Source organism: Oncorhynchus nerka, linkage group LG14, assembly GCF_034236695.1.
Source record: "Oncorhynchus nerka isolate Pitt River linkage group LG14, Oner_Uvic_2.0, whole genome shotgun sequence".
NCBI lineage: Eukaryota > Metazoa > Chordata > Actinopteri > Salmoniformes > Salmonidae > Oncorhynchus > Oncorhynchus nerka.
This window is the reverse complement of record NC_088409.1, coordinates 100,703,960-100,721,187: the sequence shown is the minus strand read 5'-3', so window position 1 is coordinate 100,721,187 and position 17,228 is coordinate 100,703,960. Positions and strand designations below refer to the sequence as shown.

At 49.2% G+C, this 17,228-nt stretch overlaps 1 protein-coding gene across 14 annotated transcripts in view; it reads left to right on the top strand.

Annotated features, from left to right (window-relative positions):
• The first annotated feature begins 1,285 nt into the window (after window positions 1-1,285).
• The window catches only part of aplp2 (amyloid beta (A4) precursor-like protein 2), a 223,915-nt gene continuing 207,972 nt past the window's right edge, over window positions 1,286-17,228 (top strand). For 5 of the 14 annotated variants that reach the window (XM_065000629.1, XM_065000626.1, XM_065000633.1 and 2 more), the window contains exon 1: window positions 1,288-1,602. In XM_065000629.1, coding sequence (XP_064856701.1) covers window positions 1,531-1,602 — 72 coding nt within the window. In that variant the 5' untranslated portion in view covers window positions 1,288-1,530. Of the gene's footprint in view, window positions 1,603-17,228 lie in introns of all 14 variants that reach the window. The other 9 variants (XM_065000635.1, XM_065000634.1, XM_065000632.1 and 6 more) reach the window with 4 other exon arrangements.

Below are 17,228 nucleotides of genomic sequence, written 5' to 3'. Positions count from 1 at the left end.
ATAAACATTCACATCTAACACCATGGGCCAGAAAAGGGTGAATACATTGGCCATGCTGACAATCCAGCGGGACTTTTGCCACGTAAAAAAAAAAACTGGAATCTCGGAACTGGGAAATGTCAAACTTCAGTGATTTCAAGACAACAGGGAACTCTGACTGGGAAAATGTGTTTTGAACTCAGAATTCCAAGTCGGGAACTCGGGCCTCTTTCTAGAGTTCCGACCTGAAGATCACTGACGTCATGATTCAACCTTGTTTTCTCCGAGTTTCCAGTTGTCTTGAAGGCGCCATATATCCAGAGAATGCCAGACTTTGATGACAAGTGAGCAACAAACAGAAAATGTATTGTATGCTGCTGCATGAATGATGTAATATGCCAGGGAGATATGTGTACTGTAACTAAGAAAGTAATAGTAAGTGTATGTTGTGTAGTAATATGTTAGTAGGCCATGTGCCTCACCCTAACAATTTGGCCTCTTTTCCCCCTCATAAATTAGCCTACTGTTTTGCCATGTAGCCTATAGTCTGCTTTAGAGAAATGTAATCATCAAATATTGTAAGCGCTTTCATTGTCTGCTTTATATGTCCTCTTCATTTATCCTACGGTTCTGACTTGGTGTACAGGGAGAACACTGTAAGAATGGCCCGTGTTCTGAATTCTGTCTCGGTACATTTCAAAAGTGCTGAACAAATAGTTACAAATAACTCCGTCTTAGCTCATTAATGTCTTAATCAAAATGATGCCTCTCATCCGCTCATTGTCCCCTTATGCCGTATTTTGTATCTCAATTGTCAGTAGTAACCACATTTGTGCAAGTCAACCATATCAGCTATGTTTTTAAAGGCAGTAAATGAGGCTTGAATGGACTGTTTCCCTGCCAGACAAGGCTCCGCTGATAGCCAAGGTGAAGTGGTGTTATCAGTGTGAACGATTCACTCCATGGTGTTGAAAAGAAAGCTCTGCTGTTGGATCAGCTTTATGTAGGGCCCTAACCGTTTGTGTGCACCGTTTGTCACCGTTATAGTGCAATTCATGTATTGTTTGGTGTTGTGTTGAGGCTCTGCTGGGATGCATCTAAAACGTGTCACCCCCCCCCCCACCCCCCACCCCACACCAAAATGTACATGCTAAAATCTCCATTGTATGTAACAATACAAAATCCTTTAGGCCCATATCAACAGCCGTATCATATGTACATAAAGCCTAATCTAATGACTTCACATCCGGTAGGACTCTCGCCAGACGCCTGGCGGCGCACTGTGTTCTATAACGTTAGACCGGGGGGGATCTGGAGAAAGAGAGAAGAGGCAGGACGAACACTCCCTCCCTCCCTATCCCACTCATTAGTGTGCTACATTTCGCTGACGATCTCGGGGCAAACGAGCGGCGCAGGACTAGTTTCGCTCATCAGAAGAGATTTATATATCATTCCGGGACATTTTTTCGTCTTCTTGTTAATCGTGGAATTGATCCTGTCGACTTTAAGAGGACAATTTGACTGTGATATCGGCGCAGATCAGTTTAGAAGATGGTTCGAGTCTCCGCAATATCGATCCTTATTTTGGGCATCGTAGTTCCAGGGTTGGCCGGCTATATTGAGGTAGGAATGTAGTCCGGAATCGGACACGCATTGTATTTCTGTTGTCTTTCTTGTTTAACTTGGAATCACGGAGGGGGAAGCTCACGGGATTACTGCGTACTCCCCTGTAAACCCATACGCTGCCTATATGTTCAACTACAGACTCCAAGCCTCTTATGGCTTTGTAACATTCTGCGTTTCTGCTACATTCTCCTACCATTTTAGGCTGATACATTGTATCATTAGACTGATACATTGTATCATTAGGCTGATACATTAACATATCCGATTTTCTTGTCATTTGTCTTGTCAATAATTCGCACTGTGGCTATTCGACATGGACTGTGTTTTTAAATAAATGTATTTTTTATTTATAGGAAGCTTGTTACAATGTACTGAATCAATCGTCCTTGTATCGCCAGTGTATCGTTTTAAAATCGCTTGTGTATCGCCTACTGTGTTAATTGTGGTAATGTGCGCTAACACTGTTAAAGCCAATTCATGCTTACTCTGGCAATGCTTGCTGGAGGCTCCGTACAGAGGGTGTGACGCAATTGCGGAGGCTTACAGAGGCCAAATCAAGCTACATACCGCATAGTTGTGCGCCTCCCAAATGTTGTAACAATGTGGAGGGCTCAGTATCAGTGGCGTGTATTCATGGTTGCCAATGGGAGCCAGGCTTCCCCCAAAAATTGACCAAGAAAAAAAAAAAAAACACAAAATAATTTCATATTTTGTCTCTGTGTTTTCATAAATGTGCTTCAAATCCCAAGAGGCTTAATGTGTCTCGAATGCAAGGGAGGCCAGCGAGCATATAGCCTCCCATGATTAAAAAATTCATAGTCGTGAATAGTCCTGGCACACAAAAAAAAGTATCAAGGGAAGCCAGTTGGAATTTGGTTTCAGACCAATCAAATCACAAGCCACATGTCATTATTGACAGAAAATAACCTTTGTTGCATCTCATTGTGTTGTTGCCCTCCGGTGGCTAGCTAGATAAAATTGCCCCTTTTCCTAAGTTAGCCATGGATGGAGATTTGCACTTACTTAATTCTCTGTACAAAGCCAATGATTTTATTAGGGCTATTCTGATTCAACCATAAATGTTTTCATTGTGTCCCTGGCCTGAGATCATTGAAATTCAATATGTAGCTAGATGTAGCATGCTAATGTTAACTCGCTAGCCTGGAAGTTAGGCTAGCGAGCGAAAAATGTAGCCAGGTAGCCTAGAACAACAACAAACTAACTGTGTACAACACGTTTAGGCAACATGACAGAGGAGGATGGCATTTCTCCACAGGGCGAGTCAACATGTTTCTTTCTACACAGACACGCAACCAGAGCCATGTCATATTTAACGTTGATCGGACTAAAAGATTTTTGGCATCTAAGTTGTCCTGTATTAGACTAAGCCGAGGTGATTTAGATGTTGAAGTGGTGCTGTAACAAGGAGCTCCTGTTTTCTCCGTGGTTATAAATCATTAGTAGTCTGAAAAATGTGGGGAACATTAAAACTTGCGAAACCACGCTGTAGGTCATATAACTGTTTTGTTTCATGCAAAAAATGCTTTGTGGACTCTACCGGACAGATGTTGCTCTCTCTGGTTCTGTGATGAAACGAAGGTTGAATTGATTCTGCCGCTGTGTCTTCTTAATGTCTCTGCCTTTTAGGCCTGTTTGTCACGGTGTCGAGGCATATCAACTAACGGGTTACAGAGTAAACAACACAAGTATCACAAGGTTGTACTAACTAACTGCTTTTAATTATATCGGTTGGTTTCAAGGTTGTACTAACTAACTGCTTTTAATTGTATCGGTTGGTTTCCCTGGTGATTTTTTTTTTACCCACACATCGCTACTGCTCTGTATAGCTCCGCATTGACATGATTGGTAGGTGGCGGCGGGAGATCCTGTATAAACACACACTCACTTCCTTGACAACTTCCTTGACAACAGCTCTGCTCCTGCTCCACGATGGGAAGTATGAGGTCTTCCTTCTGCAGAGGCCGTAACACAGTAAACGCAGTATCGTCACTGCAAAGAACGGATTGACGCCTTTTTTAATTAAAGGAAATTTATGCTTGATCTGTGTTTTTGATAAGGCTATCAGAACAAGTTCACAAAAAAACAAAAAACATCTTTATGATACCTTGTGAAGGGATTTCAATGAGTTTGAACTGTTGGATTGTGATCTGGGAGGTATTGGGGATGGATGTGGTCAATGGAAGGCAGACCGTGGGGGATAGAAGAAGGACTCCAGATTGGATTCAACAAAATCTGATCTGACAAACTGGATAAAAAAAATAAAATAAAAATCTGTCATGATTGATGTTCTGTAACAGGCCCACAATGTGGTTACTAAAATCCGATTTGGATATATTTGGCTGTTTTTCTCTGCATAACATTTTTAGAAGTTGTCCCCATTTTCAGGTTTAGAAAAAAAGTAAATGCTAAATGCTAACTCTTGTTCGTATACACTGTTAGCATAGTTAGCATACAGAAGTCATTGTTGGTAGTCGAAGTAGTTTTTTAACAGTAATGCAGTTGATTTGATGACGATGACCTGAACATTTGATTAGAGTTGACATCCATACAGCATTATACTCTGATTTTGTGTGGAATACATATAAACAGCCTAAATGCTAATTTTGCTGTGGTGGAAATGGGGAGATTTGGGATGGAGCTGCAGGTGGGAAAATGGTGCATTTAAAAAAACAAACTAATTGTTTACTTCGTGCCATCTTGGCTGAGCTCCGATGTCAAACACCAGGAAACGGACGCCAACATCTCAGAAAATGTATTTTTTTCATTCAGCCAGTTGCTTGTAATGAGCTGGATGGCTTTAGAGACTAGCCCGTTATCACTACGCGTGGTACGGTGCAGACCAATTGCGTTTAACCGCTGCCCGACGCAAAAGAAGTATGAACTCTCTGACCTCTACGGAAGCCGCATCGCCGTTAAATACTGTACGTTCACTGCAGATACCGGATTGACCATTCAGCTCCCTTTAGAATGTGGTTCGGAGATGAAAGGAAAGGCGACTTTATAGCCATGGTTTGTGTTTGATCGGGCAATGTGATCCGGAGGCTCCATAATGAGGGTGTGACGCAATTCTGAGGGCTTGCGGAGGCCAAATCAATCTCCTTACGTTATTGCCGTGCGCCTCCCACTTTTTTTTTTTTAGGTAGAGTGCTCCGTATAGGTCTGCGTTGACATGATTGGTTGACGGTAGGTGAGGGTGGGACATCCTGTATAAACACAAACTCTCTCTTCTTGACAACAGCTTTGCTCCACCAAGCGCAAGCGGTATGAATGCCCTGAGGCCGCATCGCAGTAAACATTGTACGGCCAATGCAGATGCCAGGAATGCCCATAATTTGGCTTTAAGACACGAAGGAGCCAGCGAAAGAGCAATGGCTCAGAAAATGTACCTCAGTCCAGGGATGAGTCTTGCGTTGTACTCCATAATGGCTGCTGTGGTAGTGTGTTGCTACTGCTAGCTAGAATGAGGACGAAAAAGGCAGTTTACCTTAAACTAGCAGTCGTGCAATCTTCTCAGTGTAACAGTTGGGGAAATGGGACAGTTTGGAGTACAACCTATTTATAATTCCTGGATTGAGGTACATTTTCCCGAGCCATAGCTCTCTCGCCGGCTCCACGGTGTCTTAAAATACACAGGAAAGCCCCGTCTGACCCTAGTGCAGCTGTAAGCAGGCGGGTCCTATCTGCCTATCTACCTACCGTTCTAAGCCAGGGTCAGAGTGGGACTGGCCTGGACGCAACATGCTTCTCGAGTCTTCCTGTCAATATAACAACACAATGATCATTCATTTGATCTCAGACCTCATCGACCATCATGTGTTTTCTCACAAGGAGAAAAAGCAGGGAATCAAGAACCGCCTGGTTTTGAGAGTCTGGTACTAGACATGGCTTAACAGGTAGCTGCCAAATAGAAAGGAAACACTTGGGGGTAAATGAGGGATATAAAGCATATTGAAACCGGAGGCTTCCACACCGGTGTTGTTCCAGAGTTAATGAAGTACTTAATATCCCAGCATGAATACAAATGCTGTGGACAGAGGCCATTATTATTGTTGTTATTATTTAGGCTACCATGGCAGGCTAGGATGACAACGTCCACAGGAAACGAGTGGTCACTGAGTGGTTTGTTGTTGTTATTATTTAGGCTACCATGGCAGGCTAGGATGACAACGTCCACAGGAAACGAGTGGTCACTGAGTGGTTTGTTGTTGTTATTATTTAGGCTACCATGGCAGGCTAGGATGACAACGTCCACAGGAAACGAGTGGTCACTGAGTGGTTTGTTGTTGTTATTATTTAGGCTACCATGGCAGGCTAGGATGACAACGTCCACAGGAAACGAGTGGTCACTGAGTGGTTTGTTGTTGTTATTATTTAGGCTACCATGGCAGGCTAGGATGACAACGTCCACAGGAAACGAGTGGTCACTGAGTGGTTTGTTGTTGTTATTATTTAGGCTACCATGGCAGGCTAGGATGACAACGTCCACAGGAACGAGTGGTCACTGAGTGGTTTGTTGTTGTTATTATTTAGGCTACCATGGCAGGCTAGGATGACAACGTCCACAGGAAACAGTGGTCACTGAGTGGTTTGTTGTTGTTATTATTTAGGCTACCATGGCAGGCTAGGATGACAACGTCCACAGGAAACGAGTGGTCACTGAGTGGTTTGTTGTTGTTATTATTTAGGCTACCATGGCAGGCTAGGATGACAACGTCCACAGGAAACGAGTGGTCACTGAGTGGTTTGTTGTTATTATTATTTAGGCTACCATGGCAGGCTAGGATGACAACGTCCACAGGAAACGAGTGGTCACTGAGTGGTTTGTTGTTATTATTATTTAGGCTACCATGGCAGGCTAGGATGACAACGTCCACAGGAAACGAGTGGTCACTGAGTGGTTTGATGAGTATGAAAACGATGCGAACACTATTGCCATGGGCCGTCTCCGTCACCGGATTTCAACGCAATTGCACTCTTGTGGGAGATTTTGGATTCGGCGCCTGAGACAGCGTTTTGTCACCACCGTCCTCATCATCATCCTCATCATCACGCCAAATAATGGACATTCTAGTGGGAGAATGGTGTCACATCCCTCCAATTTAAATTCCAGAATCATGGTGGCCCGACGGCCTATCAAAACACTTGTTGGTGTCCCGTTCTTAGTTTGGCAGTTACCTGTAAAGTTACCTGTAAAACAATCCCTTTCTACAATGACATTAAGCCAATTCACTCTGGAAAGAAATCATGCTTTTATATTGGCCGACCTTGTATTTTTCTGGAGTAGGTCTAGCTAGACAGAGACTGTACAGAATGAGAACCTACCTTGTAGTTTTCTGGAGTAGGTCTAGCTAGACAGAGACTGTACAGAATGGGAATCTACCTTGTATTTTTCTGAAGTAGGTCTAGCTAGCCAGAGACTGTACAGAATGGGAACCATGTACTGATCAGAAGAGAAACATGTCACCTGTCTGGACTCGTGCTGCATTGGACAGAAGAACAGATGACCTTCTGGCCCTGGTTCTGCTCCTAGTTATGGTGTGTGTGTGTGTGTGTGGTGATATTGTTCCTTACAGACAAAGGTGTGTCTGTGTGTTATATCAGTGTGCTATATCAGGCTTGGGTTATGATGAGATAAAGATGTATTGAATCAGAGCAAAGTCAACAAGCCATGCGCTATACGACTGACTGAGCCAGCTATGAACAACATGCTGCTGGTGCTACACTGGGAAGGCTTTGGGTATCACAGGGGCCTGGCTTGGGAAGGCTTTGGGTATCACAGGGCCAGGCTTGGGAAGGATTTGGGTATCACAGGGCCAGGCTTGGGAAGGATTTGGGTATGACAGGGCCAGGCTTGGGAAGGATTTGGGTATCACAGGGCCTGGCTTGGGAAGGATTTGGGTATCACAGGGCCTGGCTTGGGAAGGATTTGGGTATGACAGGGCCAGGCTTGGGAAGGATTTGGGTATGACAGGGCCAGGCTTGGGAAGGATTTGGGTATCACAGGGCCTGGCTTGGGAAGGATTTGGGTATCACAGGGCCAGGCTTGGGAAGGCTTTGGGTATCACAGGGCCAGGCTTGGGAAGGCTTTGGGTATCACAGGGCCAGGCTTGGGAAGGCTTTGGGTATCACAGGGCCTGGCTTGGGAAGGATTTGGGACAGTGTGTCTCCTGCTACTAGCTGTTATCTGGGAGGGAAGTGTTTCTCTGCAGTTTCTTGCATCACAAGAACTGCTTGCAGCAGCTGCTATTGGGGGGGGGCAAGTGTACTGCTATTGGACTGGGGGGGCAAGTGTACTGCTATTGGGGGCAAGTGGACTGCTATTGGGGGGGGCAAGTGGACTGCTATTGGGGGGGCAAGTGGACTGCTATTGGGGGGGGCAAGTGTACTGCTATTGGGGGGGGCAAGTGGACTGGGGGGGCAAGTGTACTGCTATTGGGGGGGGCAAGTGGACTGCTATTGGGGGGCAAGTGGACTGCTATTGGGGGGGGCAAGTGGACTGCTATTGGGAATTATTGCTCATTATTTAACCCAAAAATCTATACTGCTGCACTCTGGGTAATAAGCCTATCCATTTGAATGGTTATGAATGAATGTATTTTTGTATCTTTTTTAAAAATTTTATTGAACATAAAGGCTGGTCAATATTTAATATTCTGTTCCTTTTTTAATGGAATAGTGATTGTCGTATGGTTAAGTGAAGCCTTGGTGTCATCACTTCCTCTGATCTTGTAGCCCCGCGCTAATCCTTTATGTTGATAGGTGATAAGCATACATCAAGTTTCCCCGTGGGGATTTTTTTGGAAGGGAAACTGTGAAGTCATCGGGATCTGTCTGTTTTACTTTCTGTTATAAAAGACTCCATGTGTCTGCTTGCTGTTTTTCATGACATCACGTAGCTGTCCTTCAGGCCACGGCCTAAAATACATGACTTCATAGCGACATAACATTAGATTTTGTAGCATAGATTTTGTAGCATAGGTTTTGAAGCATAGGTTTTGTAGCATAGGTTTTGTAGCATAGGTTTTGTAGCATAGGTTTTGTAGCATAGATTCGGTAGCCTATGAAAATACACTCGTTCATGCGGAAATATTCGGATCTGGTGAAAGGGAGACATTTTGGTAATTTCAATTAAAACATATACTCTTTCACACATCCGTACTGATTCAGACTGGGGCGTACTGATTCAGACTGGGGCGTACTGATTCAGACTGGGGCGTACTGATTCAGACTGGGGCGTACTGATTCAGACTGGGGCGTAATGATTTCGACTGGTTTTACCCTGTTGGTAATTTCTCTGTACTTTCTTTGTTCCTCTTTCACTTCCATTGCCAGTCAGTCTGTTCCTCTTTAGTTACAGAAACACTGTGACTCCTCCACTTCTGTTGTTACATTGTGCATTCCTGACGTCACGGGTCAACAGTAGTGCCCTATTGGGGGGTCAACAGTAGTGTCCTACGGGGGCCACAGGTCAACAGTAGTTCCCTATCGGGGGGTCAACAGTAGTGCCCTACGGGGGCCAGGGGTCAACAGTAGTTCCCTATTGGGGGGTCAACAGTAGTGCCCTACGGGGGCCACGGGTCAACAGTAGTTCCCTATTGGGGGGTCAACAGTAGTGCCCTACGGGGGCCACGGTTCAACAGTAGTTCCCTATTGGGGGGTCAACAGTAGTGCCCTACGGGGGCCACGGGTCAAAAGTAGTGCCCTATTGGGGGGTCAACAGTAGTGCCCTACGGGGGCCACGGGTCAACAGTAGTGCCCTACGGGGGCCACGGGTCAACAGTAGTGCCCTACGGGGGCCACGGGTCAAAAGTAGTGCCCTATTGGGGGGTCAACAGTAGTGTCCTCACGGGGCCACAGGTCAACAGTAGTTCCCTATCGGGGGTCAACAGTAGTGCCCTACGGGGCCAGGGGTCAACAGTAGTTCCCTACGGGGGGGGTCAACAGTAGTGCCCTACGGGGGCCACGGGTCAACAGTAGTTCCCTATTGGGGGGTCAACAGTAGTGCCCTACGGGGGCCACGGGTCAACAGTAGTTCCCTATTGGGGGTCAACAGTAGTGCCCTACGGGGCCACGGGTCAAAAGTAGTGCCCTATTGGGGGTCAACAGTAGTGCCCTCACGGGGCCACGGGTCAACAGTAGTGCCCTACGGGGCCACGGGTCAACAGTAGTGCCCTACGGGGCCACGGGTCAAAAGTAGTGCCCTATTGGGGGTCAACAGTAGTGCCCTACGGGGCCACGGGTCAACAGTAGTGCCCCTACGGGGCCACGGGTCAACAGTAGTGCCCTACGGGGCCACGGGTCAAAAGTAGTGCCCTATTGGGGGTCAACAGTAGTGTCCTACGGGGCCACAGGTCAACAGTAGTTCCCTATGGGGGGTCAACAGTAGTGCCCTACGGGGCCAGGGGTCAACAGTAGTTCCCTATTGGGGGTCAACAGTAGTGCCCACGGGGCCACGGGTCAACAGTAGTTCCCTATTGGGGGTCAACAGTAGTGCCCTACGGGGCCACGGGTCAACAGTAGTTCCCTATTGGGGGTCAACAGTAGTGACCCCTACGGGGCCACGGGTCAAAAGTAGTGCCCTATTGGGGGTCAACAGTAGTGCCCTCGGGGCCACGGGTCAACAGTAGTGCCCTCTGGGGCCACGGGTCAACAGTAGTGCCCTGACGGGGCCACGGGTCAAAAGTAGTGCCCTATTGGGGGTCAGCAGTAGTGCCCTACGGGGCCACGGGTCAACAGTAGTGCCTACGGGGCCACGGGTCAACAGTAGTGCCCTACGGGGTCCAGCAGTAGTGCCCTATCGGGGGTCAGTCAGTAGTGCCCTACGGGGGTCAGTCAGTAGTGCCCTACGGGGGGTCAACAGTAGTGCCCTACGGGGGGTCAACAGTAGTGCCCTACGGGGGCCACGGGTCAACAGTAGTGCCTACGGGGGCCACGGGTCAACAGTAGTGCCCTATCGGGGGGTCAACAGTAGTTCCCTATCGGGGGTCAACAGTAGTGCCCTACGGGGGGTCAACAGTAGTGCCCTACGGGGTCAACAGTAGTGCCCTATATAGAGTCTAGGATACCATTTGAGATGCTGTCATTCATTGTCTCCTGGAATAAGGAGGTCAGCCGTTTTATAAATCTGCTTTAGCGTCTATCAGGAGAGTTGCAGCGCAGACAGCGGATGAATGCAACGCAGAATAGCTGACATTTTAAAAATGTTTAATCTTCGAGGGGAGTCGGCCCCTCTGACCCCGCGAGGGGAGTCGGCCCCTCTGACCCCGCGAGGGGAGTCGGCCCCTCTGACCCCGCGAGGGGAGTCGGCCCCTCTGACCCCGCGAGGGGAGTCGGCCCCTCTGACCCCGCGAGGGGAGTCGGCCCCTCTGACCCCGCGAGGGGAGTCGGCCCCTCTGACCCCGCGAGGGGAGTCGGCCCCTCTGACCCCGCGAGGGGAGTCGGCCCCTCTGACCCCGCGAGGGGAGTCGGCCCCTCTGACCCCGCGAGGAGTCGGCCCCTCTGACCCCGCTAGGTGAGTCGGGCCCTCTGACCCCGCGAGGGGAGTCGGCCCCTCTGACCCCTCTGCGCGAGGTGAGTCGGGCCCCTCTGACCCCGCATTTCAGGGTGAGTCTACCCCTGACCCCGCGAGGGTGAGTCTGTCCCCCTGACCCCGCGAGGGTGAGTCTGTCCCCCTGACCCCGCGAGGGTGAGTCTGTCCCCCTGACCCCGCGAGGGTGAGTCTGTCCCCCTGACCCCGCGAGGGTGAGTCTGTCCCCTGACCCCGCATTTCAGGGTGAGTCTGTCCCCCTGACCCCGCGAGGGTGAGTCGGTCCCCTGACCCCGCGAGGGGGAGCCCCTGACCCCCGAGGGGAGTGTTGCCCCTGACCTGCGAGGAGTCTGCCCCCTGACCCCGCGAGGGTGAGTCTGTCCCCCTGACCCCGCGAGGGTGAGTCGGTCCCCCTGACCCCGCGAGGGTGAGTCGGTCCCCCTGCCCCCGCGAGGGTGAGTCGGGCCCCCCTGCCCCCGCGAGGGTGAGTCGGGCCCCCTGCCCCGCGAGGTGAGTCTACTACACCCTGCCCCCACTGAGGGTTACTACACCCCCTGCCCCCGCTAGGGTGAGTCGGCCCCCCTGCCCCCGCGAGGGTGAGTGGGTCTACTACACCTGTTGTATTCAGCATTTCACTGTGAGGTCTACTACACCTGTTATATTCAGCATTTCACTGTGAGGTCTACTACACCTGTTGTATTCAGCATTTCACTGTGAGGTCTACTACACCTGTTGTATTCAGCATTTCACTGTGAGGTCTACTACACCTGTTGTATTCAGCATTTCACTGTGAGGTCTACTACACCTGTTGTATTCAGCATTTCACTGTGAGGTCTACTACACCTGTTGTATTCAGCATTTCACTGTGAGGTCTACCTACACCTGTTGTATTCAGCATTTCACTGTGAGGTCTACCTACACCTGTTGTATTCAGCATTTCACTGTGAGGTCTACCTACACCTGTTGTATTCAGCATTTCACTGTGAGGTCTACCTACACCTGTTGTATTCAGCATTTCACTGTGAGGTCTACCTACACCTGTTGTATTCAGCATTTCACTGTGAGGTCTACCACACCTGTTGTATTCAGCATTTCACTGTGAGGTCTACCACACCTGTTGTATTCAGCATTTCACTGTGAGGTCTACACACCTGTTGTATTCAGCATTTCACTGTGAGGTCTACTACACCTGTTGTATTCGGCGCATGTGACCTAAAGACATTTTGATTTGAGTAGCATTCTCATGTAGGTGTTCCTTTTGTCCAGGTAGGAAAGGGCAGTGTAATGGAGATTGCATCATCTGTGGACCTGTTGGGGAGGTATGCAAATTGGAGTGGCCCTTGGGTTTCTGGGATGGTGATGTTGAGCCATAACGTGGCTACAGGTCGGTAGTCATTTAGGCAGGTTACCTTGGTGGTCTTGGGCACAGAGACTATGGTGGTCTGCATGAAACATGTTGGTACTCCGTCAGGAACAGGTTGAAAATGTCATAGTGAAGACACTTGCCAGTTGGTCAGCGCATGCTCAGAGTGCACATCCTGGTAATCAGTCTGGCCTTGTGAATGTTGACCTGTTTAAAGGTCTTACTCTCATCGGCTACAGCTAGCGCGATCACACAATCGTCTGGGATAGCTCGAAGCGAGCATAGATATAATTTAGCTTGTCCGGTAGACTTGTGTCACTGGGCAGCTCATGGCTGTAATGGTGTGCTTCCCTTTGTAGTCTGTAATAGTTTGCCACATCCGACGAGCATCAGAGCCGGTGTAGTGTGATTCGATCTCAGTCCTGTATTGACGCTTTGCCTGTTTGATGGTTCGGAGGGCATAGCGTTTTGTTAATAAGCGTCCGGGTCAGAGTCCTGCTCCTTGAAATCGGCAGCTCTACCCTTTAGCTCAGTGGAGCTGTTGCCTGTAATCCATGGCTTCTGGTTGTGATATGTACGTACGGTCACTGTGGGGACGACGTCATCGATGCACTTATTGATAAAGCCAGTGACTGATGTGGTTCTACTCAATGCCATTGGAAGAATCCCGGAACATGTTCCAGTCTGTGAAAGAAAAACAGTCCTGTAGCTTAGCATCTGCGTCATCTGACCACTTCCCTATTGAGCGAGTCACTGGTATTTCCTGTTTTAGTTTTTGCTTGTAAGCAGGAATCAGGAGGATAGAATTATGGTCAGATTTGTCAAATGGAGGGCGAGGGAGAGCTTTGGACTAAAGAATGTTGAGTTTTTTTTTTTCTTTCTTCTCCCTCTCCTTGCAGTACATGTAACATGCTGGTAGAAATTAGGTTAAACTGATTTGTTTCCCTGTGTCGAAGTCCCCACTAGGAGCGCCGCCTCTGGGTGAGCATTTTCTTGTTTGCTGGTGGCCTTATACAGTCTTATGGTCTTACGGTCTTACAGTCTTAGTGCCAGCATCAGTTTGTGGTGGTAAATAGACAGCTACCACTTGCTTCCATTTTGAGTTGTGTGACCTTGGCCTGTCAGTGTGTTTTCTGTTTACCAAAATGCTTTAATCAGAATTTGAAGCCTGAGGGAGGAGCAGGGAGGAGGGAGGAAGAAGCAGGGAGGAGGGAGGAATAAGCAGGGAGGAGGGAGGAAGAAGCAGGGAGGAAGAAGCAGGGAGGAAGAAGCAGGGAGGAGGGAGGAAGAAGCAGGGAGGAAGAAGCAGGGAGGAGGGAGGAAGAAGCAGGGAGGAAGAAGCAGGAAGCAGGGAGGAGGGTGGAAGAAGCAGGGAGGAGGGAGGAAGAAGCAGGGAGGAGGAAGCAGGGAGGAGGAGGAAGAAGCAGGGGAGGAGGGAGCAGGAAGCAGGGAGGAGGGAGGAAGAAGCAGGGGAGGAGGGAGGAAGAAGCAGGGAGGAGGGAGGAAGGAGGAGGGAGGAGGAAGCAGGGAGGAGGGAGGAGGAAGCAGGGAGGAGGGAGGCAGAAGCAGGGAGGAGGGAGGAGGGAGCTTGTTCAATCAGTGTAATGGAAAACAGGCCTCAGTCTTCATACTGTAAACAAAAACACATCGTCATAGCCCTGGGAACATGTCGTCACAGCCCTGGGAACATGTCGTCACAGCCCTGGGAACATGTCGTCACAGCCCTGGGAACATGTCGTCACAGCCCTGGGAACATATCGTCACAGCCCTGGGAACATGTCGTCACAGCCCTGGGAACATGTCGTCACAGCCCTGGGAACATGTCGTCACAGCCCTGGGAACATATCGTCACAGCCCTGGGAACATATCGTCACAGCCCTGGGAACATATCGTCACAGCCCTGGGAACATGTCGTCACAGCCCTGGGAACATATCTTCTGGTGTGTTGTAGCTCTGGTCTTCTCCTTATCAAGGTGTGTGTGTGTGTGTGTGTGTGTGTGTCCCAGTTGGCAGCAGAGTACATTGTAGGGCTTAATGAGGTCTCTCTGTGTCCTGCTAAACGACCTGATGGTCTGGGAGAGACACTGTCGGTGCCATATAGAGGTGAGAGGCTGGACAGAGATGTGGAGGGAGAGACCGAGGGAGATGGAGACAGATGCAGGGTGGATGGACAGAGATGTGGAGGGAGAGACAGAGGAAGATGGAGACAGATGCAGGGTGGATGGACAGAGCAGTGGAGGGAGAGACAGGGAGATGGAGACAGATGCAGGGTGGATGGACAGAGATGTGGAGGGAGAGACAGAGGGAGATGGAGACAGATGCAGGGTGGATGGACAGACAGGGGGAAGATGGATGGCGGTAGAGAGAGACAGGATAGATGGGAGTGATGCAGTACCCTATGGACCCTGGTCAGAAGTAGTGCACTATATAGGGAATAGGGTGCCTTTTGGGATGTAGGTTCATTCTGCTGGAATAGAACACTAAGTCACTAAGAATCTGTCCTGAGGCTGGGGAGGTTTCTGATTGGATTAGAACTGTGCTGAGGAGGTTTCTGATTAGAACTGTGCTGGGGAGGTTTCTGATTAGATTAGAACTGTGCTGGGGAGGTTTCTGATTGGATTAGAACTGCGCTGGGGAGGTTTCTGATTAGAACTGAGGCTGGGGAGGTTTCTGATTGGATTAGAACTGTGTTAGGGAGGTTTCTGATTAGATTAGTACTGTGCTGGGGAGGTTTCTGATTGGATTAGAACTGAGGCTGGGGAGGTTTCTGATTGGATTAGAACTGTGCCGGGGAGGTTTCTGATTGGATTAGAACTGAGGCTGGGGAGGTTTCTGATTGGATTAGAACTGAGGCTGGGGAGGTTTCTGATTGGATTAGAACTGTGCTGGGGAGGTTTCTGATTGGATTAGAACTGTGCTGGGGAGGTTTCTGATTGGATTAGAACCGTGCTGGGGAGGTTTCTTTCACAGACACACATATTTCCACACTCCCCGCTAGTGCAAACATGCATCAGAACAGTTACTGCGTCATCACTCTCAGAGACATGTAAGGGTGTGTCACAGCACAGAACCGACTGATACTGTATGTTAATATGGTAACAGGTTCTGTTCTAACTAACCAAACCATTCAGAGAGAGAGGTGTCTGTCTGTCTGTCTGTCTGTCTGTCTGTCTGTCTGATACTGTATGTTAATATGGTAACAGGTTCTGTTCTAACTAACCAAACCATTCAGAGAGAGGTGTGTCTGTCTGTGTCTGTGTCTGTCTCTGACTGTCTGTCTGACTGTCTGACTGACTGACTGACTGTCTGACTGACTGTCTGACTGTCTGTCTGTGTCTCGTAATCCTGTACAGTTCAGCTCATCACAAATGTTGTCTCTTCTCAGTAAGATGAGGCAATGGGGTGAAGGGAGGAGGAATGAGAGTTGAAGTTGATGCACTCTTGACTGAACTGTATGTAGCCTAGGCCTCCACCTTGAGCTGCACAACAAGAAGCTCGCCCAATGTAATGTTCTGTTGCCCCGTCAGGCCAACTGTAATGTTCTGTTGCCCCGTCAGGCCCACTGTAATGTTCTGTTGCCCCGTCAGGCCCACTGTAATGTTCTGTTGCCCCGTCAGGCCCACTGTAATGTTCTGTTGCCCCGTCAGGCCAACTGTAATGTTCTGTTGCCCCGTCAGGCCAACTGTAATGTTCTGTTGCCCCGTCAGGCCCACTGTAATGTTCTGTTGCCCCGTCAGGCCAACTGTAATGTTCTGTTGCCCCGTCAGGCCAACTGTAATGTTCTGTTGCCCCGTCAGGCCAACTGTAATGTTCTGTTGCCCCGTCAGGCCAACTGTAATGTTCTGTTGCCCCGTCAGGCCCACTAATGTTCTGTTGCCCCGTCAGGCCAACTGTAATGTTCTGTTGCCCCGTCAGGCCAACTGTAATGTTCTGTTGCCCCGTCAGGCCAACTGTAATGTTCTGTTGCCCCGTCAGGCCAACTGTAATGTTCTGTTGCCCCGTCAGGCCCACTGTAATGTTCTGTTGCCCCGTCAGGCCAACTGTAATGTTCTGTTGCCCCGTCAGGCCCACTAATGTTCTGTTGCCCCGTCAGGCCCACTATAATATTCTGTTGCCCCGTCAGGCCCACTGTAATGTTCTGTTTCCCCGTCAGACCCACTGTAATGTTCTGTTGCCTCGTCAGGCCCACTTTAATGTTCTGTTGCCCCTTCAGGCCCACTTTAATGTTCTGTTGCCCCGTCAGGCCCACTAAAGTTCTGTTGCCCCGTCAGGCCAACTGTAATGTTCTGTTGCCCCGTCAGGCCAACTGTAATGTTCTGTTGCCCGTCAGGCCAACTGTAATGTTCTGTTGCCCGTCAGGCCAACTGTAATGTTCTGTTGCCCCGTCAGGCCAACTGTAATGTTCTGTTGCCCCGTCAGGCCAACTGTAATGTTCTGTTGCCCCGTCAGGCCAACTGTAATGTTCTGTTGCCCCGTCAGGCCAACTGTAATGTTCTGTTGCCCCGTCAGGCCAACTGTAATGTTCTGTTGCCCCGTCAGGCCCACTAATGTTCTGTTGCCCCGTCAGGCCAACTGTAATGTTCTGTTGCCCCGTCAGGCCAACTGTAATGTTCTGTTGCCCCGTCAGGCCAACTGTAATGTTCTGTTGCCCCGTCAGGCCAACTGTAATGTTCTGTTGCCCCGTCAGGCCCACTGTAATGTTCTGTTGCCCCG